General features: G+C 39.1%; 1 protein-coding gene across 7 annotated transcripts in view; it reads right to left on the bottom strand.

The window, feature by feature from the left end:
• The window catches only part of ASPH (aspartate beta-hydroxylase), a 117521-nt gene that overhangs the window by 3327 nt on the left and 89969 nt on the right, over positions 1-24225 (bottom strand). For all 7 annotated transcript variants that reach the window (XM_075416087.1, XM_075416088.1, XM_075416082.1 and 4 more), the window contains 6 exons: positions 19473-19571; positions 18854-18943; positions 13643-13780; positions 8227-8362; positions 7246-7337; positions 2316-2449 (listed from right to left, as the gene is read on the bottom strand). In XM_075416087.1, coding sequence (XP_075272202.1) covers positions 2316-2449; positions 7246-7337; positions 8227-8362; positions 13643-13780; positions 18854-18943; positions 19473-19571 — 689 coding nt within the window. The remainder of the gene's footprint in view (positions 1-2315; positions 2450-7245; positions 7338-8226; positions 8363-13642; positions 13781-18853; positions 18944-19472; positions 19572-24225) is intronic.

Here is a 24225-nt window from a genome sequence, read left to right as displayed (position 1 = left end):
ATGATTACCTTGTCTGACAGATGCTTGATTTTGATAACTAGATATTATTTACCTCCCATTTTTGTGCATGGTACCCTACACTACAGAGCTGGGACTTCAAAACAGCCCAACGACCTAAAATTACCATAGCTGTGCAGAATAACAATGAGGTGTGCCAGCTCCTGGCAGCTGCAAAAAGACTCTTCTGCAAGTGAAGGAATAAAACACAGCACTAGACAGAGCCGAGTTGCCTGTCTGTCAAAGGATGAGTCGCTTCGTAACATTGCCCCTCTGAACACCCACACTGTGTGGCACACAGGTAACCGGGCACAAGATTCTCATTGCTTCTGTTCTCTCTCTCGTACACACAGCAGTGGGACAGGAGACCAGAAAAGGCCTGGCCCTGTATGAAGGTATGGTAACCGTCATATCTGAGAGCCAGCTCTCCTGTTTGAAACGTTTACCACTGTTCTGAACCACAAGCAGGGCAGGAACGGAAAATGCCCAAGGTAGGATTTCCTCCTGGCACCGTTCCCTTCCACAGTAGTTCAGCCACCTCCCCTTTCGTGCGGGAAGGGATGTAAAAAACCCCCCTTTCATTCCCATCAGTAGACACACTTTCAATGTTTTCAGGGAAAATCCTGTCTTTGATGCCACATGTACAGGTCTTGCCAAAATCAACTAAAGTTCAAACATTTCAGCACAGGCTGTAGTCAGCTCTTGAAAGCTCTTGAATGTTTTACATTTCAAATGAGCGAGTTTGATGCATGAGACTGAAGTGCTCTGTCTGCAGCGTACCAGCAGCAGCAGGCATTTCTCCACTTCGACTTTCAGGGAGTGTTGCTACTAATGAGGAGTTGGTTAAGTTCATCTTCCATGCCACTATCCTTTCTGTTCAGATTAAGACAAAGAAGGGTGCCAGCCATAATAATGGGTGGTGAGCTGTGGACACCTACTCTCTTGGAACCACATCAAAACCACCACTTCATTCGCATAGACAACTAAACAGCCACCTAATGTCAATGCCTTTCAGTCACCATTGACCTGAATTCACAATAATGTCCTAAAGTGAAAAGATTCCGCATCCCCTTCTTAGTCCTCTAAGCCCACTGGCTACCTCTCCCTCCATCCACATGTCTATCTTAAACTTATTTTGGATATTGGATTTGGATATGGTATGCTGGAAGCCAATATGCTCATCACTACCTAGATGTAGATTGTAACACTGACTGACAGATTATTAAATAAGCTGGCAAGAGTCCTAACATGTCTATATTGGCATTTTTTGATTAACAGTTGGATACTTCTATCCTCAAAAATTCTAAACATTTCTTGCTGTAGTTGTTTTTAAATGTACTGAAAAAAATCTTTGCTACATACTGCAGTCATGCAGACAGGAGTGGCATGTCACTTCTTAATATAATATATATCTGTGCATTGGTACTATGATAAGAAATCAGAAATAATGCTTGTTGCACAGAATCCTCCAAAAATATACATATAGATATTAAGCGTCATTAGAATTCAACATTAGTCTCAGAAAATTAAGTCTGTAAGCAAAAAGCAATAGAGTTAGTAATACATTTTTCTGTCTGTGTTTAATAATATTGTGTAAAAACCTATGACATTTTCTTGTATTTCCCAGGGGATTATATGCCTGATTGTTAATGTCTAGCTACTGTATTTTATTTTGTTTTTTGCACTGAGCAAACAGAGACAAAACTAGTCTTCAAGTCCACATAATTTTTCCCTGAGGGGTAAGAATTCTTACTTAAAATGTACTTTAAAGAAATTTGCTATGTGCATAACTCCTTGGGCCAATCATTTCACAGAAGTGTTCATTTTCAAATCAACTTAAATTGGAATATTTTTAGCTGAATTTTAACAAATAATACCAGCTAGAAAAGAAGCTTCTGCCAGAAATACAAGAGTATTCTCTCATGGTGGTGAAAATGGAGGTACAGCTTTGCTGAATAAGCAATGAATTCTAAGCCCCCCAGAAATCCAAACAAATAGAGGAACTCTGTTGGCAACTGTATTAGATTGGCTATTTAAAAGCAAACACAGAAACTCTGTGGACTAAACCCACTATTCTTTCCGTGCCATAGCAGAGAAGAGCAGCCTTGTCTCCAAAGATTCTTCCGGCATTGCTTGAGAACAGACGTTTAGATGTTTGTACCAAGAGTTAGGGTGCAAATTGCCTGCTTACTGAAATATATTACATCCCTTGATCAGTAAAACACCCATTTTTTTTTTTTTTTTAATTACATGCAGTCCCACCCCTTCTTCAGCCTTGAGGAAGGTGGACAGCCCCCCCTTCAAACCCCAAACCATACCTGTTCTCTTGGGCACACCGAATCCTGCAGCCTTCCTTGGGTATCACCAAGCCCAAATGCATCCTTAGCCGACAATTGGTGGGCCCTGTGTGGGGCCAGACATGAGTCCCTGGATGCATGATAGAATATTTGATCTGCAAGGAGAGAGAGGCAGGCCTTCAACACATTCAGCTTCACAACCATACTGCTAGGAATTCAGGACTTCATTACGTCTCATCCTTGATGATGGGCCACACAGCGCAATGTCACCTTTTTTTAGAGTCTCAGCAACAACTGTGATTTCTCACATCCTAAAAGCATTCAATACTACAAAAACAATGTCTTGTGGAGGAGGTGTGTGTCCGTGTGTGTGTGTAAAAGTGCATCTTTTTCATTTTATTTAAAATTATTGGTATCCATATTTCAACCTGAAAATAATTGTCCTATCTGCAAGAAGAAAAATGCCTTCTTTCCTATGGAAAGACTTACAGACTCTTATCATTTAAAAGGATGGACCACAGGAGTCCTGTGGTAGCCAGACTGACCAGCTGGCGGCCCCTTTCAGATGTCAGCATCGTTGTGAAGGTCACTGTTAGCCTTGGCTGAAGCAACCATGAGGTGGCCGAGTTCAATATCATGAGAGGAGGGAGAAATGCAAAAAGCAGGATTACTACCTGCAGCTTCAGGAGAGCAGATTTGGGCTCATTCAGGGATCTGCTGGGAAAAATCCTATGAGATACAGTACTGGAGAGAAGAGAGGTCTAGGACAGCTGGTTGATTTTTAAGGATCATCTCATCCAAGCTGAAGAATGGTTCATCCCCATGTGCAGGAAGCATGGAGAGCCAGGCAAAAATAAAACACAAAAAGGAAGCATACAAGAGGTGGAAGCAGGGTCAGGGCACCCAGGAAGACTATAGAGACACTCTCTGAGTGTGCAGGAATGAGGTTAGGAAAATCGAAGCTCTCATGGTGTTGAATCTGGAGATGGAAATGAAGGGCAACAAGAAAGGTTTCTATAAATACATTAGCAGTAAAAGGAAGTCTAGGGAAAAGATGTGCCTGCTGCCAAATGTGGCAGGAGATCTGATGACAAAGGACTAGGAATAATAGGAGGCACTACATGCCTTCTTTGCGTCAATCTTTACTGGTATGACTGACCTTCAGGAATCCCAGGCACCTGAGACCAGTGGAAAAGACCAGAGCAAGAAGACTTCAGCAGAGCCGGATCAGGTTAAAGAACTTTTAAGCAAACTCAACAAATTGGTCCATGGGTCCTGATGCGATCCACCCATGATTGCTGAAGGAGCTGGACAATGTGAATCCACACTCAACAATCTTTTAAAGGTCATGGCACCCAGTACAAGTCTCTGAGGATTGGAAGAAAGCAAATGTTCCTTCCTTCAAGAAGGGAAAGGAGGAGGACTGCGAGGAACTAGAGGCCAGTCAGCCTCACCTTGATCCCTGGGAATGTGATGGAGCAAATAATCCTGGAAAGCACTTCCAAACACATGAAGGAAAAGAAGTTGACTGGGAGCAGTCAGCATGGATTTACAAAGGAGAAATTGTACTTAACCAGCTTTTGATGGTGAGATTACTAGCTTGCTGTATGAGGGGAGATTTATGTATGTTGTTTATCAGTACTTTAGTAAGACTTTCAATGCTGTCTGCCATAACCATCCTCACTGACAAACTGATGAAATAGAAACTAGGTAAGTTGATAGTGAAGTGGTTTGAAAACTGAAAGGTCAGCCAGTCTCAAAGAGTTGTAATCAGAGGCACAAAGTCCAGCTGGAGGCCATTCATCAGAGGTGTACCCCAGGGCTCAATACTGGGTCCAACACTGTTTATTAGCTTCACAAATGATGGAGATGATGGGACAGAGTGCATCCCCCTCAGCAAGTTTGCAGATAATAGAAAGTTGAGGAGGAATGGCTCATACACTACATTGATATTTCTGCCGCTCATTGGGACACTGACAGGTTTGGCAGGTTGGAGAAAGGTGCAAACAGGAATCTCATGACATTCAACAAAGAGGAATGCAAAGTTCTGCACTGGGGAGGAATAACCCCATGCACCAATACAAACTGGTGGACAACTGTCTGCAAAGCAGCTTCCCAGAAAAAGACCTGGGGGTCCTCATAGACAACAATTTGAACATGAGCCAGCAATGTGCCCTTGCAGCAAGACGACCAACAGGCTCCAGGGCTGCATTAGAGAGAGCTTTGGCAGCAAGCTGAGGGAGGTGATCCTTCTACTCTACTCAGAGTTGGTGAGATGTCTTGAGTGCTGGGTCCAGTTCTGTGCTACACGCTATGAGAGAGACATGGACATACTGGAGCGAGTCTAGTGAAGAGCTACAAAGACAATTAAGGGACTGGAGCATCTGACATACAAGAAGCTGAGAGAGCTGGGACGGTTCAGCCTGGAGTAGAGACGGCTCAGAGGGATCTTGTCAATGTATATAATTACCTGGTGGGAGGAGTAATGAAGATGGAGGGAGGCTCTTCTCAACGGTATCCAGTGAAAGGCAGGGAGGCAATGCACACAGATTGAAACACAGGGAATTCCATTTAAACACAAGAAAAAACTTTTTTACTGTACATTGGAACAGGTTGTCCAGAGAGGCTGTAGAGTCTCTGCCCTCAGAGGCATTCAAAACCTGACTGGACACACTGCTGAGCAACCTGCTTTAGTTCATCATGTTTTGAGTAAGCGGTTGAACATGGTCATCTCCGGAGGTCCTTGCCCACGGCAGCCTTTCTGTGATTCTACAGCAACTCAACGAACAGGAAGTGTGAATAACACATGGCTGGGACAGGGTAACTTTGATGAATCTTTATGCTTAAGGTATTGCTTGCTCTCCAGCTGTAACAAAATCAGCATAAGCCAGTATGTGTCTAATGTCTTAGCCATTGCCACCATCTGAGGTTTCAGCTTACCAGAAGCTTTTCATGACAGCAAGTGATAAGCTCAAGTGGCAATGGTGAACACTGATGCTCCACCCCACCATCACCGCTACAGCAAGATACATTAGCTTGATTGCCCTATCAGACCCTAATGCAATGCAAATAACTGGCTACACAGGGTAATTACTAATGTCCCAGAAAAACAATTTTCTTAATGCTAATATACCAGCATTACAGAAAGATATAATTCACAGACATATCTAGACAGATCTGTGAGGAAGGTTGACATACATGACAGTAATCAGTGCTCTATATTCAAGTACTACATATAAAGAGTCATGAACTACCATCAAGTTATATTTTGGTTGTAAAGTAAAACTCCAGAGAGTTAAGAAATGCTCAGAATTAAAACTGCCTGTGCTACTTTTAGTTTACTGCTATTTTTACGAACAGCGATATAATTTTCAATAACATAATCACTTGCTATTGTTCTACACAGTCTCTCAGTAGCATTGAGCAGGTAGTGAATACTTTACTTTTCTTTTTATCTTTGTCAATACGCAAGGTGCCCAAAGCATCCAAAGGGTCTATCTAGCGCAGAATTCCCAATTTCCTGATTATGTTTGCTCCCATTGCTTCCAAGTACTTCAGTACATGAATAGAGATTAGGTAACATTTAATATTTAGTTTACCAGTAAGAATCTGAGGCATGGCTAGCATAAGACCAAAATTGTCCAAGGCATCCTCTAATACTGCATGTAAAACTCCAGACTTCTAGAGCACCATTTTTCACACTATTTTACATTTCATATGTTCAAAAGACATGACTACAGTTATAGCTGTGAATACACAATACTTCTGCAAACCATGTTCTGGTGACAACATCTGGGGTTCCAAAAAATGATGAACAAAACAGTAGCTCTCAAAGAAAATTTGCTCTCTGGGTTAGATCCATTTTGGCTGTGGACACCACAGAAAGCAGCTTGCTTGCAGTTAGCCGCACTGAACGTGATGACTTCTCTCATCAGTTATATTCACCACAACCAGTTTTTGCAAAAAATCAATACAAGAACAGCTTTGTTCATGTCCACAACAGCAGCCACCTAGCGCGCTTCCGCACATCAAAAGCAAGAGTCTGGTGAAAAAGCTGAACACCTACTCTCAAGGCTCTGAGTTAGGATTACGCTAGCACTGTGTTTTCCAACTTTTGCATCCTTAATTTTGAAACATGAAGGTTATTCTCATGTAGTCATTACAGATATAATAACTTAAACAAGAAAAAAACTAAGAGTAATGGCAAATTCTGTCTTACAGAATCACATCATATCTGTGTTGGGCCATTCATCCAGCTGTGTATGTATTGATCCATACGATGTATATCTACTGCATGATTTAATGAGGTTAATTTGTAGCTGACTAGTCAGTGTAGACCAGGCACTTGAAACAAACTTCGCTGGCACCCAAGGCCACAGCTCATGGATGTAAAATTTCCTTCCTTCACCTTTAGGAAAGGAGCATGTGACAGCAGTACTGTTGTTTGGCTTCCATGACGTGATTCTCCTCTGTCTAATGCAGCCAGGCTGGGTAGGTAGTTGAAGTTTATCACAGTGAGAATCTGGCACTCTGAATTAGTCTTGTAAAGTTAGGGTCAGAACAGAAAAAAAGTTCAGGTTACGAAGGACCTATCCAACCTCCTGCTCAAATCATGGTTAAATGTGAGTCAGATCAGGTCCCTTAGGGCTGAGGTTTAGTAAATTACTACTTATTGGTTGACCCATAGCACATAACTAGTTACAAACCACGAGCTCCCAGCAAACACCAGGTAAAATGGCTCAACTAAAGATTCCATGGAAAGGCTTCAGCTGACTTATTTCACCTTGTATTTGCTGAGGGCTTAAATTGGGCATATTTTCACTGTTAACTTCATTGTTCATCTGAAGCATCATTAAATATACCAAGTTTGTGCATGCCTCTACACACATTCCTCAAAATCACCTGCTCCCAGCACTAGGTATTTGCAAAAGTGAAGAAATTTGCAAGGTACCTGCCCTCTTCTGCAGCCAGTAGCTTCTGGGAATCTTTCCAGTAATGCACATGTTTTCGGAACACTTTTACAAGCATTCTCATTTTTTCTTCCTAGTGAAAATAATGGATAGAGCATTGGTAAAGACCAATGAATGAACATTTCCTTGCTTTCTGCTTTGCAGAAGAGCAAAAAAGCTGTCAAAGAGCTGACACTGAAAAGTAGCTAAATACTATTATTCCCATTTTACGGATTCTGAAACAGAAGTACTTACACATTGTAATATCAGAGCAGCCTGCAACATCTTTGCTTTTAAATTATTTGTGAAGAGCAGGCTTTCTACCATTTTTTAAATATGATTCTAAAACTATAATCATTAAAGAGGCTGCATGGAAAACAAAGATTAAAAATGCCACCAACATCATACCATTTCAACACCAGATTATATTTTTATAGAAGTAGGTTTTAATATTTTATGTACACTTATACACAGAGTCTTATAAGAATTTAAGGTCATTCCAATAATCAGGCCTCCCACTGCACAGCTCAAGGACAGGGCAGCAGACTTATTAAAGCTCATATTCTCTTGCTCATACCATTTCTGAATGAAAGATCTCACTTGGCTGACAACACAATATTGAGGATGCAACTTCTCCCACATTCCCATCTTTCCTCAGGCTGATCTGTACCTCCCACATTCCCATCTTTCCTCAGGCTGATCTGTACTATGCATTACCACGCAAAATGTTGGCAGCCTTGCCAGAAGAGGAGTATTACCCTCAAGGGATTCTTAGAAGTGCTTGGGGACAACATGGTTTAAGATAAAGAACTCTTGTTCACTGCTGCAGAGGTCCCAGAAACTATTTTATTAGCTCCCTTCTTCTGCAGATCCAGTGATTACAGAAATGGTTCTGGAAAAAAAATGTGTTGCTACTCCATATCACACCCTATTAATCTGAGAAAGTGAAATCGGTGAAAGAGAAGAAATACAAGATGTTTTACCTTGTTGCCATAAGGTAAACTGGCTCCAGTCTCCTTTTTCTCGTAGATTCTCATCTTCAGGCAGGAAAAGACTTCTTTTTTTATCCATCACAGCAAGCCCCTCATCCCGAATGAGCTTCCAATTTTTTTCTAAGGACTGTTTAGAGAGTCTTGTTACTGTGTTTGGCTTTAGTACTGTTTTTATTTTTCCCTCCTGTTACTAAATTTTTTTTTAATTTAAAAGCACTAAAAAAGCATTCATCATCCTTATCAAGTTTCTTTATATTCAGTTCCCTTCTGACATGTTAAGGCAGGAAAAACAACTCTCACAGCACTCCTCAGATTCAATAACATTGGGATCATAAAATTTCAGTAATCCCCTGCTTCTTTGCAGATGAGGCCTCAATTTGACTTGCTTTTTGATTAGCTTAAGGGCTCTTTAACAGATCATTTTGTATTGCAAGCTAGGAAGAGTATTGATCTTCTTAAAGACAGCACCTGTTACCTGGAAGCACTCCTGCAACTAGAAAACCACTCGCATACCTGGAACTCCAGGCATTGGCAGAACACCAGGGTTCAAAGATTTTTACATTTACAAATGTAAACAGGCCACTTGAGCTGACAGTTTTGATTTAAACCTTCAAAAAGGCTTTTGAAAATTCACTTGCACATGCTGATGCTATTGAAAAAGAACAAATATGACTTGAAATGCCAGGTGATGATTTACAGACACAATCACTAAAAATGTGTAAGATGCCTTGTACTTCATACATACCAAAACCACAAGCTTGTAGAATTAAAAATTCTGTTCTCTGTTGCCTTAGGACATGATATTTGTTAAAATCAGATAGATCAGAAAACCTTTTATTCTACTAATAATAAGTCATTTTAATATTATAGCAGTATAAATGAAAAACCCTCCATGTAACAAAGGACCTGGATAAAAGTGACTTCAATTTCCCAGCTGCTTTCTTTACTCGCTAAACCTTATTTTAGGTGAATAGTTTTCATTTTTCCTTTGTGCTCTTGAGCAAAGCATTTCTGGAAGACATTTTCTATCAATTTCATACTGAAAATAGGATAAGGTGTGTTCCCACACTACCTCTTTATATGATGTGCAAAGCTGAGTAAAACTCAAAAGTCTGTGAAACTAGGTGATATAACTGCCCCTTTTTAGCCTTAAAACTCCATATGGTTATGAGCCTTACCCATTTAAACTAAACAGTTGCATTTTCCACTTGAGTATTTTCAATTAAAAGACAAAATGTTCACACAAAATAGGTTGTACGTTGATGTATCACAAAAGTCTCAGTAAGCCACCGCTAGAACGTGCTGTCTGTAATACAGCAACTTTCTGCCCCTAGAACATTTTTAGGTAGGCTAACGCCTACGAAAATTTCTGTTATTACAGTACTCTCTTCTTCCTAGGAAATTATTTTCTGTCTCATACATCAGTAAAGAGGAAGAGCACTTATGATTTTTCCTGGTGCATTCACCTCACTCTCTCCCACTGTAGGGTTTCTGTAACACTCGTTTAACAGTTAACATAAAGTAGAAATGTTTCTTAGAATATACTTAGAAAACTGACTTTTCCAAAATGCAGGGTACAAAACAAGACTGGAAATTTGCTCCTGATCAGAGATGAATACGGGAACAGTGCTGGGACTGATTCAGCGCTACCTTACCTACAAAAGCAAATACCAGCTTAAGTACCTGATTTTGCACTGGCTGGAGAAGAGAACCAAAAGAATAACATATATTTACATCAACCTCAATTTAAAGTGATACAGAACAAGAAAACTGGAAAACTAAGAGATATTACAGGTGCTTCTCTGTTTCCTCAAACTCCACCTAATTCCTCTTCTGAAAAAAGGTAAGATGGAGTATTCACCCATGTAGACAAGATGATGCATGAAGAGCGCTGGTGGTCCAAGGAGTTGCAGGCAACAGCTGCTTTGTCACCTCTAATCCTTCACAAGTGCCACAGGCTCAAAGCTAACCTTCAAAGATGTGTGTTTGTCCTTGCCTTTGAAGACTCCTTCCCTAGCATGCTGGATATGAAGTGATTTGAATACGTCATTGATTTTGAACTAGCTCTTCAATTATTTCAGATATAACTTGCACTGATGGCAATAGCGTCTCTATACTCCTGAAAACCTGGACCCCACTTATAAAAGGCACTGACGGTGCTTCACTATGAGTAATAGATAACTCCCACGCAGACAGGAAGCAGGGAGTTACAGGAGTTCAAACACAGCTCAGCCTTGACCTCCCTGATTTTACAGACTCTTATGCACCCCCTGAATGCTAAGAATGCATAATACGTTTAAAACATAACGACTAAATCCAGGACTTGGACTTCAGGCTCTTGATCCAAGAGCTGGTATCTACAGAAAAAAAGTTCAATATGATTGTGCTCCATAACATGTAGGGATTCAAGCCTCAGGTTAGAGCAACAAATTCATATTATATTTGGTGCAATATCCTGATTTCAAGCAAAGAATCAGGAGGCAAACAGCGTTGGGAGCATATGCACTTGTTTCCTAGCAGCTGATTCCCATAAAACTCTGCATGACTTTTTAAATACAATTCCTAATAATAATGGAAGTTTACAATTGCTTAACATCTGGCAATAGCATAGATTTTATTGGCAAAGATGTTACTATATTTAGATAGAGATTTCTTAATATTGGTTTATTTTTATGTGTGACTGTTACCTTAAAAGAATCCTTACTCTGTGCTGTCAAACGCCTTCAATGGTCATAAATGATACAGGCAGAGATTAAGAGGTTACTACCCCTCATGTGAAGCATAACTATCGACCACTCATCCATTTTAATCCATTTGACTATAAAATAAAATCATGGTGAACACTTCAATCTATTTCACTTTGTTACTGGAACAGAGTAGGAGAGTATTCACCATCAGTTACTGTGTCTCTGCTGGGGAACGCTGATGAACTCCTAGTAAGGGACAGTATTTTAAACCTTTCAAAACAGATTCCATGCACCCATTCGGTCCCTCAGAGTGCTTGAACATAAGACGTGTACACATCATTTCTGCTCTTTTCAACCCAAGGGTCCCCTTAAAGTATCCAGCCACGCTTTAATGGAGAAATTAAACTGAAATATGTATTTAAATATGAACATTTAGCTATCATTAGCCAAACCATTAAGCCCTAGCTATCACTCTACAGAAAACTTCATGGATATGTGCTGTTGCCAGTACTTTCATTCTCTTTCTGCACTTTTCTTGCTGCACTTCAAACTTCTAATTAATAAAATGTAAGCCATCAGAAAAAAACTGACAATGCAAGATCTACTTTAATCAATCAGCTATTCACTGTAGTATAGTATTGGCAAACCATCCTCTGGCTCCTTTCCAAAAATCAATGGACACAACACAAGGAAAGGACAAAGTTTCCTAGGTCATTACCTATGTATTATTTTCAGACTGGTGAAAAGTCTCTAGGATCCAACAGCATTATACCTCTTTTATTATTTTTTCAATGAGCCCTAGATCAGAAAAATAATGCTATACTGGGGTTTTACAAAAGGCACCAGACAATGATGCAGTGACGAAGTAAGACTGTCCATGGAAAGCTAATTGCTGTCATTGCTGCAAGGGAGGAGGACAGGTTTGCAAAGATAAAAGTAAAGTTTCTGTTCAGCTGAGCTCAAACAAGAAACAGCTTCTTGAATCTCGAGATCCAAAGGCCTCAGATACCGTAGATCAGAATCATTAGCAAAATATTTCCACATAAATAACTTGACTCACTCTTCCTAATTTAAAGGCTTATATTTTCTGCTCCCTGAGAAATCAGGTGCCTCTTCCTACTCTTTCAAGGAAACCACGAAAAAATTAAGCACTAGCCTGTCCCAGCTAAAGAGATGCAAAGATCCACTTCCCTTGGCACAGTAGCCCTAACCAGGATTTACCACCACAATACACGTCCTGTTAAGTGTTACTGGGATATTATCAGTCTTTTGTTTTGTTGTTTTTGTTTTGGTGGGGTTTTTTGTTTTTTTTTGTTTGTTTGTTTGTTTTTTTTAAGAAACTAAGAAACCCCTCTTCCTTAAGACATCCAGGCAAGTAGGTAACAGTGAAGTAAATAATGTATGATATTGTCGTTAATCTTACCCATCAAGCAATTAAACATCAGGCCTAAATTAGTTGTCTAGGCTTCTTTTTTTAGTAAAGCAGTAGGAAAGTTAACACTAGAATGAGAGACATGCCATCCTTAGATAGTTCTTTCATGCAGTAAAAATTAAACATCTCTGGAAATACCTCTTATGCCACTGCAGATAGCTCTAAAACATCAATATAATATTATATATTCTTTCTGTTTTGTTTGGCTAAAGTATGACAAGAAGTTTCCAGTTTCTCCATCTCCTTTATGGCAGGGAGTATCTATTCCTACACATTCCTCAAGAATGAGTTCAATAGATGCACATTTCAAATCTTCCCAAATGCTAGTCCATAAAACTAATTGCTTTTTTTTGTGTGACTGAGATTACACAGGAGAATCACACTTTAATTTAAATTTCCTACCCTTATTTATGCTGCCATCAAAAGCATAACAAGGACTAATCTTCCTTTTTTAATTTCTTTTTTTTTTTTTTTTTTTTTAAGTAAAATCATTCTTTCATAGTAGGCTTTTTAACGTGTGATGTAACTAAGTATAATGAAACAACCACTCTGAAGGAACCTGTCTCTTGGCAAAAGTATGATGTTTGATAAGTAAAAACATTTGTGTTTTTAAATTATTTCTGCAGAATAATTTTTTTAAACCACATACCGATAATTAAAAAATACAGGAGAAAAAAGGTTCTTCCCCCCCGCCTCTTTTTTACGAACTATGATTAAAATCATAAAAATTAAAATAAAATAATAAAAATTATGGCATTTTGGAAACACTAGCTATTATTATGAATAATAACCAGACTACCTGTCTTGCATTAAATAAGAAAAAGAACTTAAATTCTATGTTGTTATCTTTTGCTAAATCCATCACCATCAACAGTCTACACTTGTTTCTCTTACGTAGTTAAAAGCTTCCAAAGCTTTTTGTGATTTTTTCCAAATCACCAAATATGACGCAAGGGATGAAGGACACAGCCTTTCTGGATGAATCAAAAATTCACAAGGAGTGTCCCAGACATTACCTGCTGTCATTTTGCACTTGCGACATTCCGGTTGTCTACCAGCAAATTTTGTATTTATTAATCATTTCAGCCTTCCTGTCCCCATTCTCAACTTTGAAAAGGTCTGAGCTCATTTTATAGTATGTTAGTTAAATCTTGTGCTCAGTCTGAGACTGATGTCTGGAACTCACAGCCAGTGATTCAGACTTCACAGAATTTTCTTAGCTCAATATCTTAGATTATAGTTGTTATTAAAAAAAAAAATCAAACTATACAGAAATGATCTGCCTTACCTTCACCAGTTCCATATAACCCGTTTCCCTTGCTGTCCACCAAGGTTGAGCTTTCAGTCCCTTGACATTGTAGAGGGAGCGCTGCCAAACTGATGCGAAGTGACCTCTTTGGTATCCAAGTTCATACCACTTGTATGCCTAAAAGATTGCAGTTAACAACAAAATCCACATCAGTTAAGCTCCAAAGAAAAAGTAACATGCTTTTTTGGTAAGGTAACAGACTGTCTCTTTGGACACCAGGCTTATTCTTCTAATGTAATGTAATAATGAACACTTCAATGAAAAAAACTCAAACAAACCCCAAAACCCCCAACCAACAATCTCAAAAGAGATCAGTCGTCCAAGGCTGTCCGATCCAACATTAGCAAAATAGGATAACCCTCTCACAACCATTCACACCAAATACGGGTCAGTAATCTAGGCGCTGTCCTTGGATTTGGAAGACCCAGTTGTTTGTCATCGTGGTCAACCTTGTTTTCTTTGTATTTCAATTCTCTACATATGAATTAAAGATGACTGCCTTCTGCTGCCATTGGAGATGCTGTGATGATGAAATCAATGCTGACTCTGTGAATCTAAATTGTTACATAATTATCTAATATATACATGCACTTGAGTTTCTTCAAATACTTGTTGCTACACCAGAATTGAGCTGATGCTACTAATTTTTCTTGTCCCTTCCCTTTATTTCACGTGGTAGAAACCTACTGAGGCTAATACCCAACATTTCTTTGTCTTACTCCCTTTCCACAACTTGGTTAACCACTGTATAGCAGCAAAGCAAGATCCCGAAAAGGAAGCATATGGGATGCTTGGAATGGATAGATCCAGCACAAGCAGCACTGTGATGAACCATATACAGACAAGGCTACATATAGCTGCCTCCCTCCTCTCCAGCATTGCTGCTACAGCTGCAATATTTCAGACAACATGAAAAAAAAAAAAAAAAGGATAAGACAGGACAGCTAGGTAGGGAGATATGGGGTACGAAGTCCAGAGCAGAGGGACTGAAGCAGGCAGCTATCCCTGCTTTGAACAGAAACTGTCCAAAAACCTCTTTACTTGGAGTCGTGCACGGAGTCCCTCTCTAGCTACACCGCTTGAAATTTGCTCCCTCCCAAGCCTGCAACCTGTCCAATTCACCTCTGCCTAAGCGTCACTCATCCAAGCTTGGACCATATTCTCACGCTCCTTCACACAACCTAGTAGTTCTTCATATCTCGCTCTACATAAACCAGTCTATAACTTCACCCTTGTGCTTCCACTTAATAATACTTCACCCCCCACACCTCATCATTAGCTGCCTTTCCTGGCTGTAGCACCTCCTTGCCAAGTTCTCCTCAAAAAAACAAACCCTCTGCTTTTCTTTCTAGCAGGAGCATGGAAAATGTGGTGTGCTGGTTTTGGCTGGGATAGGCTTAATTTTCATCATAGTAGTTAGCATGAGGCTATGTTTTGGATTTGTGCTGAAAACAGTGTAGATAATACAGGAATTATTTTGTTATTGCTGAGCAGTTGTTACACTGAGTCAAGACCTTTTCTGCTTCTGAGTGAGTAGGTTGGGGATGCCTAAGAAGTTGGGAGGGGACACAGCAGGGACAGCTGACCCCAACTGACCAAAGGATATTCCATACCGTATGACATCATTGTCAGCAATAAAAGCCGGGGGAAGAAGAAGGAAGGGGGGAACAGTTGGAATTGTGGTGCTTGTCTTCCAAAATTACCATTACACACGATGGAGCCTTGTTTTCCTGGAGAAAGTCCTAAACAGCTGCCTGCCAATGGGAAGCAGTGAATGAACTCCTTGCTTTGCTTTGCTTGCGTGTGTGGCTTTTGTTTTACCTGTTAAACTGTCTTTAGCTCAACTCACTAGTTTTTGTGCTTTTACCCTTCTGATTCTTGCCCTCATCCCACTGGGGGTGTGTGTGTGAATGAGTGAGTGGCTGTCTGGTGCTTAGTTACCAGCTGGGGTTAAATTGCAACATCTGAACAAGATGAACACTGTCCCCAGTAGCATTCTGGTATGGTAGTTTCCCTGCATGCCTAACTATTTTAATTGTTATTTGTTTTTCAGAGAGAGTAATTTCTCCTATGCTAACACATGAGCGTACTCCAATTGTCCATTAATCTGCCCACATTTCATATGAAGTCTAAACCAAAAGACTTGCTGAGACAAAAACCACAGTACCAACTCTTCAGCTCAAGAAGAATCATTTTATATGTGAGGTCTAATAGAAAGCAAAATATACAATCAAATAAACACCTCTCTAGGAGAACAATTTGTGTCAGCTTATGATTTGTGTTTACCCTGAAGCCAGTAAACTAGAAGGAAAACCATAACTTTTTTGGATACAAATCAGCCATGAGAACAGTGTGTGACTTGCCAAGACTTACTTACTGTTAGCAGTCAGTTAGTCAATAAAAAAAAAAGCTATTGAAAACTCTTCATGTAATGGATTATTTCTAAAAATTTCCAGGTGTCATCTTTGAGATCTTTTATTTCAGATAAAAGGTATGCAATGACTTTGGATAGTTTTGTCTTAAAATTTTACATGTTTCTATCTTGTAACCATAGATTATTTTTTGAAAGTCTGTCAACTTTCTTCAAGCTTTTAAAAAATGTGGTACTCTGATCTTTAGAACTCTCTTCAAGAATGGAGGAAAGGCTGCAACAGAATGTTGCCTTACAGTATTTATCTGAAGTACAGAAAAATAGTGTGGATGAACACAGCAACAGCAGACCATATATAAGCTTTCAACTTTTTTCCCCTAAGGAAGCTTTGTAAAATTGTGTATGGGTCAAAAAAAAAAAAATTATTACTTTTGGGTAACACACAGTGTATCTTTAAATTTTGATGTTATGTTGGTTAAGTCTCTGAAACGGAAGCATTATGATTTATAACGTATGCTCCCCAAGATGTAAGTTGTAATAGCAGTGCGATATGAATAGATTGTTCATGCTGACTGCCTGCATTCATTTGCAATGTCTGGAGTTAGCCCAAATGATAAGGGGGATGAATTACTTGTTTCAGCCACTGACTGATGAATATGAGTGTTGCTGCTTTTTAAGATCCATCAGCTACAATCACAACATATGATGCTGTTGATCTGTATCTGTTCAAAGAACTGTGCTACGAGGATGCCTTTGAGAGCATGCAGTAGAGTTAGGTTGCCTTGCTCATCCTTCCCAGTCCTGAGTTTCCATGAGAAACCTTTCTTCCTGCATGCAGGTCTCGGAAGTGGAAAGACTAAATAGTGACCACTGTACTATTCAGGGCAGCTACAACAGTATAGCTTCTTTTCCAGGAAGGTAACTGAGATGCGCTCAGTTTACACATTCCCTGTGAACAGCATTTCATTCTATGACACCTTCTGCAGTTCTACTTTATCTTTTTTTTAAGTCAGCTTGGCATTTTATCAAATTATAAATGGAAAGGGCATACTCAACACTGTTTCCCTAACACTTACGAAGACCACGTTCATAATTCCTAATTTAGCTCTAATAGATGAATATCTACCTTGAAGAAGCCTTCACTGGTAGCAGTTTCACATGTTCCTTAAATATCGATCTGTTTCCTTGATTGAATCTTGAAGTTCAGCAAGGCTAGCAAGGTCAGTGAGAAAAATTTAACTTAACAGCAGACTTTCCACTGATAAAGTTGTCTCCTCTATGCCAAGAAGTTAATTTGTCATCATTTAAAACTTTTTCTATGGCAGATTTGACCATTAGCTCCATAAACATTAAACACATAATTATCCTAGGAATTGGGATAATATGTATTAATTACATCCTTGTGGTATCTTTAGTCAAACATTGTAATGGGATGTTCTAGGCTCAATCATTCAACCCAGAACATCCCATGGAAGCATACAGGGATTTCCTTTTTGGTTTGCTGTTGAGAGAAGGACAGACAGACAGAGGGAGTCAGACAGAGAGACAGTGCTTGCACAAGCAGACGTGTCTGTGTGTGTGCACATGTGTGTTTACTTACAGAATGAGGCCCACTAATTTTCACTGGTAAATGAAGTTTTAAACTCAAAAAACTTCATTGGAAGAATATTTTATTGTATAGAGAAGGCAATCTAACTAAAAATACAGTTATTATTACATTTCAATGTATGTAGAAGGTATTGTAATAAAAGTTCCACAATTTATAAAAAAAAAAATTAAATTGATAAACTAGGCTTCAGAAAGATCACTAACACAGGCTTCATTATAGTCCACCTATCTATAGCTCATAATGGAGAACTGCCTACTGACTAGGCCAAGATACTGAAGAGCTCAGTGTTCTTTACAGTATTTTGTGCATCAATATTTCAGATCCATTACTAGATAACTGATTAAAAATCAGTTCCACTATGCTTTTTTATTCTTATTTTTTCCATAATTCACATCCAGGAACCTGAATAGAGTTTTTTGGTTTGGTTTCTTTTTTGTTTATTTTTAAATTCATACCCATAGTATAGTTCATTAATAATAACAGTCTGCAACAAAAGCCCTCTGCCCCCCCTACCATGGCAATAGTGCTAATTCACACATTTAAATTTGGCTTTTACTTTAAATTTGATTTTAAAATAACAAATTGGAAACTCTTATAGCTTTCAGTCGCATATGTTTGCTTTTGTTGGGCATGCAACAGATTTGTTGCACAAATTTCTGCTTTTCTGATGTTTGCTACTTTAATTAGTGAACAAATACCGCAACTCAGCTCACACATTCAGTCCCCTCATAATCTTCTTTTACCACATACTCACTGGTGCTCAAGGTCACTTTGGGTAAGAAGAGAGGCTTACAAAACACTGTGACATCAGAGCTATGAGAAAACTTTAATACAGTGATATACATGTAATTGTTTATTTTAATTCTGGTTAAAATCTTCATTTTAAGTAAGTGGTAGGTCCAGAAAACAGACTCTAAAAACATCTTCATTGAATTTTTAAAAAATGTTTGGTCCCTTGGTTCAAACAACCCCATACAAGCTTCAGAAGGTTAGGTTAGTTCTGAAGCAAGGAATGCTAAGAGATTGCATTGCCAAACCAGCAGCAGATTTTTTGCTGTTGCTCATCTTGACCTCAACACACATATGCTTGATTATTACTGCAATAGGACTACTCATGTTTTCAACATTGAGCCCGTGCTTAAAAGTTTTTCTGAATTTTGCAGTGCATCAGAGGTTTAGACTTTAAAGCAAGAACATCTTGAGTGTTTACCTCTTTGTCTCCCATTCTCTGCAAGGCATCACCCAGATGAAAATAAAAGCGTCCATCATTTGTGCCAGGGTCACCAGACTCTAGTCCTTCCTAAAAAAAAAAAAAACAAAAAACAAAACACTCTTCTAAAAGAGTTCATTTGGTTGCTGTAAATAGGCTGCCAGTTCTATGCAAGAGACAGGTTATACAGGCTGTATAACCATATGGAGATGGACACTTGCCCCTGACCAATTGCAGAAAAAACATACAGATGCACAAACAATTTAGAAAGCTGGATGAAGGTTTTATTTTGTAATATTTCTTCCCAAACACTCAGAATTATACCCTCTCTGGATTTTTCAAGAACCATAGGTTTGCAGCATACTGCCAGACTCAAAACAACTGGAGACTCACAGCTGTGTATTTAGGGTTAACCACTAATAAAACAATACTTGATGTTTAAGAATTTATGGGTCTCAATGTACAAGCCTGTTCCAGTTCATAGGCAGTGATACAGCAATATAACTCCAACACATAGCTTAAAATGTGATTTGTATGCTTCTACCTTGACGTGTTTTATACGTTGCAATTTTATTTTCCACAGGTCAAATATTTACTGTAGGCGAGAAAAGAAAAATACCTTTAGATAGGGTATGCTCTCTGCTATCTTGTTTTCTGCCTTCAGGATGAAGCCATAATGTACTTTGGCAAAGCCGTCATTTGGAGCCAGGCTGAGAACCTGTTTGAGAGCAAATGAATGAAGTACTCATATATGGATCTATGCAAATTAACAAACCTGTGCAGACATTACTATTCAGTGCTGCAATGACAGTTTCTTCCATCACTGACTCTCAGGTAAATTCTTGGCTTGGCTATACTTTCTTTTCCCCACTCACCTTTGTGGTTCTCCACAAAAATCTACGACAAGCCAAACCTTAAAGTCTCAGAAGTAAAATTATTCCAGCTGGAATCTCTGAATTGCATTATTTTTTTTGGTTGTCCATCTTACTTCACCCTCTCTCTTGAGGTACTGCATGCTACGTTACAGAATTAACACCGTTCATTGACTAATCTGAAGGAAAGCAGCTGCTTTTGAACAAGTCTACAGTACAGTCATGGGAAGCACAGCATAGAAATACACCTGAAATCCTTTAAAGTTAGATAGGTTTGTACTAGTAGCAAACTAGTCTTGGCAAGAGAAAATACACTACGCTGTGAAGCACAGTGAGTACAATCGAGAAAGATGCTGCAAAATAATGCCGGCATCACATAATGGGACTGCACAGACCCTGGGAACACCCAGGGCATTCTCAGCACAACGATGAACTGGAGCTCTCTCTGGAAGAGCTTGCACATGCTTGTCCAAGAGAAAGCTATGAGATGGTAACGCGAGCTCTAACGCAGTAGTGATTCATTGTGCTTTCACTCCAGAAGGTGATGGATAAATTATTCTTGTACAGTTGTGTGCTGCACACTTTGACCAAGATCTAGCATGCTGAATTAAGATAAAAGATTTTGTACCCTGAACAAGGTTCAGATAAAGTCCAAGTTATAACCTGACTTAATTTTGCAGGAAAGGAAAATCCATTGGCAAATATCTGGAAATGGATACTTCATGGGGACTGTGCAAGAGAATGATTTGTGAGCACAGGGACAGCTGTAGGAAAGGATCAGAGTACGGGGGAGTGTTTCAGGGAAAGGAAGCGTGAAGCTGGCTGGCCCGAGTTCTGAAACATATACCCCAACATTACTGAGATAATTTAAGTGCATTTGGTCTGCCCCAGCCAAGGGGAAAATTAGACGTCTTGATCTACTTTCCAGGTCCATGTTTCTATGATGTATATATTCAATATTACTTATAGCTCCATGCAATGTCAATTACTTGGTCAAGTTAATCCATTGGTACACTTCTTCTCTCTTTAAAATAAGGCTGGATAGTCTTATCAGGACAGATCCTTAGCCTGTGAGGATCATCACAAGAGCCTGGCAGTCAGTGCAATTAGAGAGGCCGATACCTGCTGAATGTCTAGCACAACCGCTAAATACAAAACAACGGACAGATGAGCAATTTCTCTTGCCTATATCCATCTTTGAAGCTACAAAACTCATGCCATGGATAAAATGTCTGCATACATTATAGCCATTTCCCTCTGCCTTTTCCAGTCACTGTCTAACCTAATTTTTCAATCAAAATAATTACAAGCAAAAGTGTAACAATTCCTCTGGGCCAATTTCTCTGCTTTCTCAAACCTTATTACATACAAACTACATCCAAGCAGAACCAAAATCAGTGCAATGTGAGTATCAAATGTTATGTGTTAAAAACAGCAGCATTTCACTGCTTTTTGCAGGAAAAGAGCTACTATGAAGGAACAATCAATCTGAGAATCGAACTGAAGTCAATAATATGACACATTATTAGCAAAAAGTGAACCTGGCAATTCACAGTAAGGATGAGCTTGATCCCTCGTATATGAATATGCTACCACCTTATGCATCTTACATCTTTTGACTACAGCATTCTGTATATAACCATTTTGATCCAAGAATCTGTACCTGCAGGGTAAAATAAAATGACTGACAGAAATATTTATTAGCCATATAATTTCATTACAGTTCCTTTAACTATAGGATAAAGCTATCTGATTCATTAAGACAGAACAGAATTTTCTGTATTACAGTTCATTTAAACCATGCCGAGTTGCATTAGCGCATGATCTACATTCAGAGCCCCGAAAGAGAAGTGAAGGGATACAATCAGCAGAAATTACACTGGAAGTATTTAATGTAAATTGTATTACTCTGTTGCTGTTGCTGCATGCAATATTAATTATGTTTAGAAACAAGTTTTACTAAACTGCTCAAAGCACATTAAATATTAATCACGAATCTAGAAATTAACCTCTGGGGCTATCATTGGCTAATTAGCCAGGGCAGAGGACTGTGTTAATGTGGATATTCTGCTTTTGGTACCTGAGATAGCTCAATCAGAGCTGGCTTGTGCATGTCTATATAACGCTGCACTGAGCCGTGCAGACATGCCTCAGCATGGCAGGCAGAAAAAGTACTATTAGCAGAGTAAATGGTCTCATAAAGTTCTCCTCTACTGTATTTTATCATAATCTGTTGATATCTGAAAACAAAAAAATAGCTTTGCATTCTACTAGGACTACTTGTAATGTTGTTTCTGTGTCCCTAAGTGTGATGTTCAAAAGAAAACACTTTAATATCAGACAAAACTGAAATCATCTCCAATTGGACACCATTCTCCATTTGTGGTTCAGCACAAAGTCTGGTAAATGCATAGTAGAAAAGTGTATTTTGTATCAGTTAAAGTACACCACACTACAGCTGTACATACAAAACTCTCTTGATCTGAAGTTCAATGCTTATGCACATCGCTTCTGTAGCCAAAAAGAAGGAATGTATCATATTTAAGATTGTTGAAATAAAAATGTGACTATAACACCTCAACAGCTGCTAAGACATAACAAATTTGGGGAAAATAATTTTAAAACAATTTTGATTGGTTCCCAATTTTAAAAGCTGGTTATATAAAAAAGACAAGAATTGAATAGAAAAATAACTAAACTATCTATTAAATGTAAAGCAGAAAGTTTTCATTCACTAGGATTCCTTGGTCATCTAATTCAGTTCCTGGGAGATGACGCCAGCTACAGTTAACCTGGTCTGAACCGGTACATACTGTAATCCCACGGCAGGGGACAGTGCCTGTGAAGGGCCCAGCTGGTTGTGTGTGCTCAGCCCATGCTTAACACAAACTGGTAACACTGATCTAAGATCAAAATATCATGGCAGGAAGCAAGGGAGGGAACCAGTACCTTTTTCCCCAGGAATCTAGCAGATTCCCAGGAAATGGGAAATTTAGAGTCTAGATTCTCCCGCACAGAAAAGTGTTCATCTACTTGGGAACTTGTCTGAGGAGCAGAAACAAGTACCACATACACAAGAAGTTAGATAACCACAAAGAAATGACTGAGACCAGGGGGAATCAGGAAAAAGCTGACCCTTTAGTCCAGCAAGGGGTATGTTCTCTTGAGGATGCATCCTGAGCTCTGTTCTCTCTTCCTAGATGTCCATGCCTTCTGCATTAAAGAACACTTGAATAAAATGTATGAACATCCTTACAGTGGGAACCAGAACCCAGGATTCATATTAGAGGCATCTACTGTGTGGCACTGAGTTCATGCTCTTGTCTGTGCTCTCTTACATTTTCCTATCAAATGACTAATTTGTCCTACATTGGTGAGAAGAAGGATTTCACATGTTTTTCAAAAACCACGGGAAGAGGAAGAAGTCTCCTGGAGGCCCCCAGAACCACTCTTCACAGTTTGCCCCTCTCTTTGACTATGCACAGAGCCTGAGCACCTACGGTAGGAGCTCCAAATTATATGCCAATCATTTTCTAAATATGCATTGCAACAGCTGAGCGAAGCACTCAAGAGCAGACCATATGGCCCCTAAGCAATCTGCCCAAAATCATGTAAGAAGCCTTCAGTATAATCAAGAATAAAGGCAGGGACACATGAGCTTCTCCCTGTTTCTTTGGCTATGTTTCCTTTCTTAAAATTCTTCATGTAAATTTATCCTGAACTACAAAAAAGAAAAAAAATTACATTACCGTCTTGAATTCAGCCTGAGGAATAGCCAGAATGTGGACAAAACCCACATGATTTTTAAAAAGAATAAACCCAACTCCTTTTTAAAAGGTATTTATTTGTTGCTCTTTTACAAGGATAGAGCATCACTATGGACTATTCTAATTCAGTGGTTAGTGAATTGCAAAATCGAGTAATTACACTGGACAAAGTCTATGGAAGCATGGAAAACAATATATTAAAAGCAGACCAGTCCTTATTTTGCATATCTATTCTTAATCAGAGCAGTATACACTTCTTCTGAAGCATATCAAACTCAGTATCAAAGTAATTACATAGCGCAGTCATTACCTTTTCCCATTCATAAAAAGTCCTGTGATTATTGATATTCAGAAATTCTAACATCTATTTTGGTTGCAGTAAAATACTGAAAAATTGCAAAGGAAAATCTTGCCCCAAAGGAGTATGTTCTTGTTTTTTCAAGTTTCTTGCAGCTTGAGAAGCAGGTTCGGTTAATGTGTTCTAACTTTAAAAGCTGATGTTTCCAATCCTCTGAGAAATTTTGACAGCAGGCCAAAAATTATTGAACAGAATTGTTTTATGGAGGGACCTACAAAGCAGCCAAAGTAGCAAAGCAAACACTATTCTGGCAACATCTTAGACTACCAGAGGAACCTGAGAAAAAAAATGGTATTATCAGGGTTTGGCTCCTGCTTCCAACCATGCAGCTGAAGGTCCTCCTTCTCTTTGAGAAACCTCCTGAGACGAGAATCC

Source organism: Opisthocomus hoazin, chromosome 3 (genome assembly GCF_030867145.1).
Source record: "Opisthocomus hoazin isolate bOpiHoa1 chromosome 3, bOpiHoa1.hap1, whole genome shotgun sequence".
In the NCBI taxonomy this organism is placed as follows: Eukaryota; Metazoa; Chordata; class Aves; order Opisthocomiformes; family Opisthocomidae; genus Opisthocomus; species Opisthocomus hoazin.
This window is presented reverse-complemented; position numbering and strand designations above follow the sequence as displayed.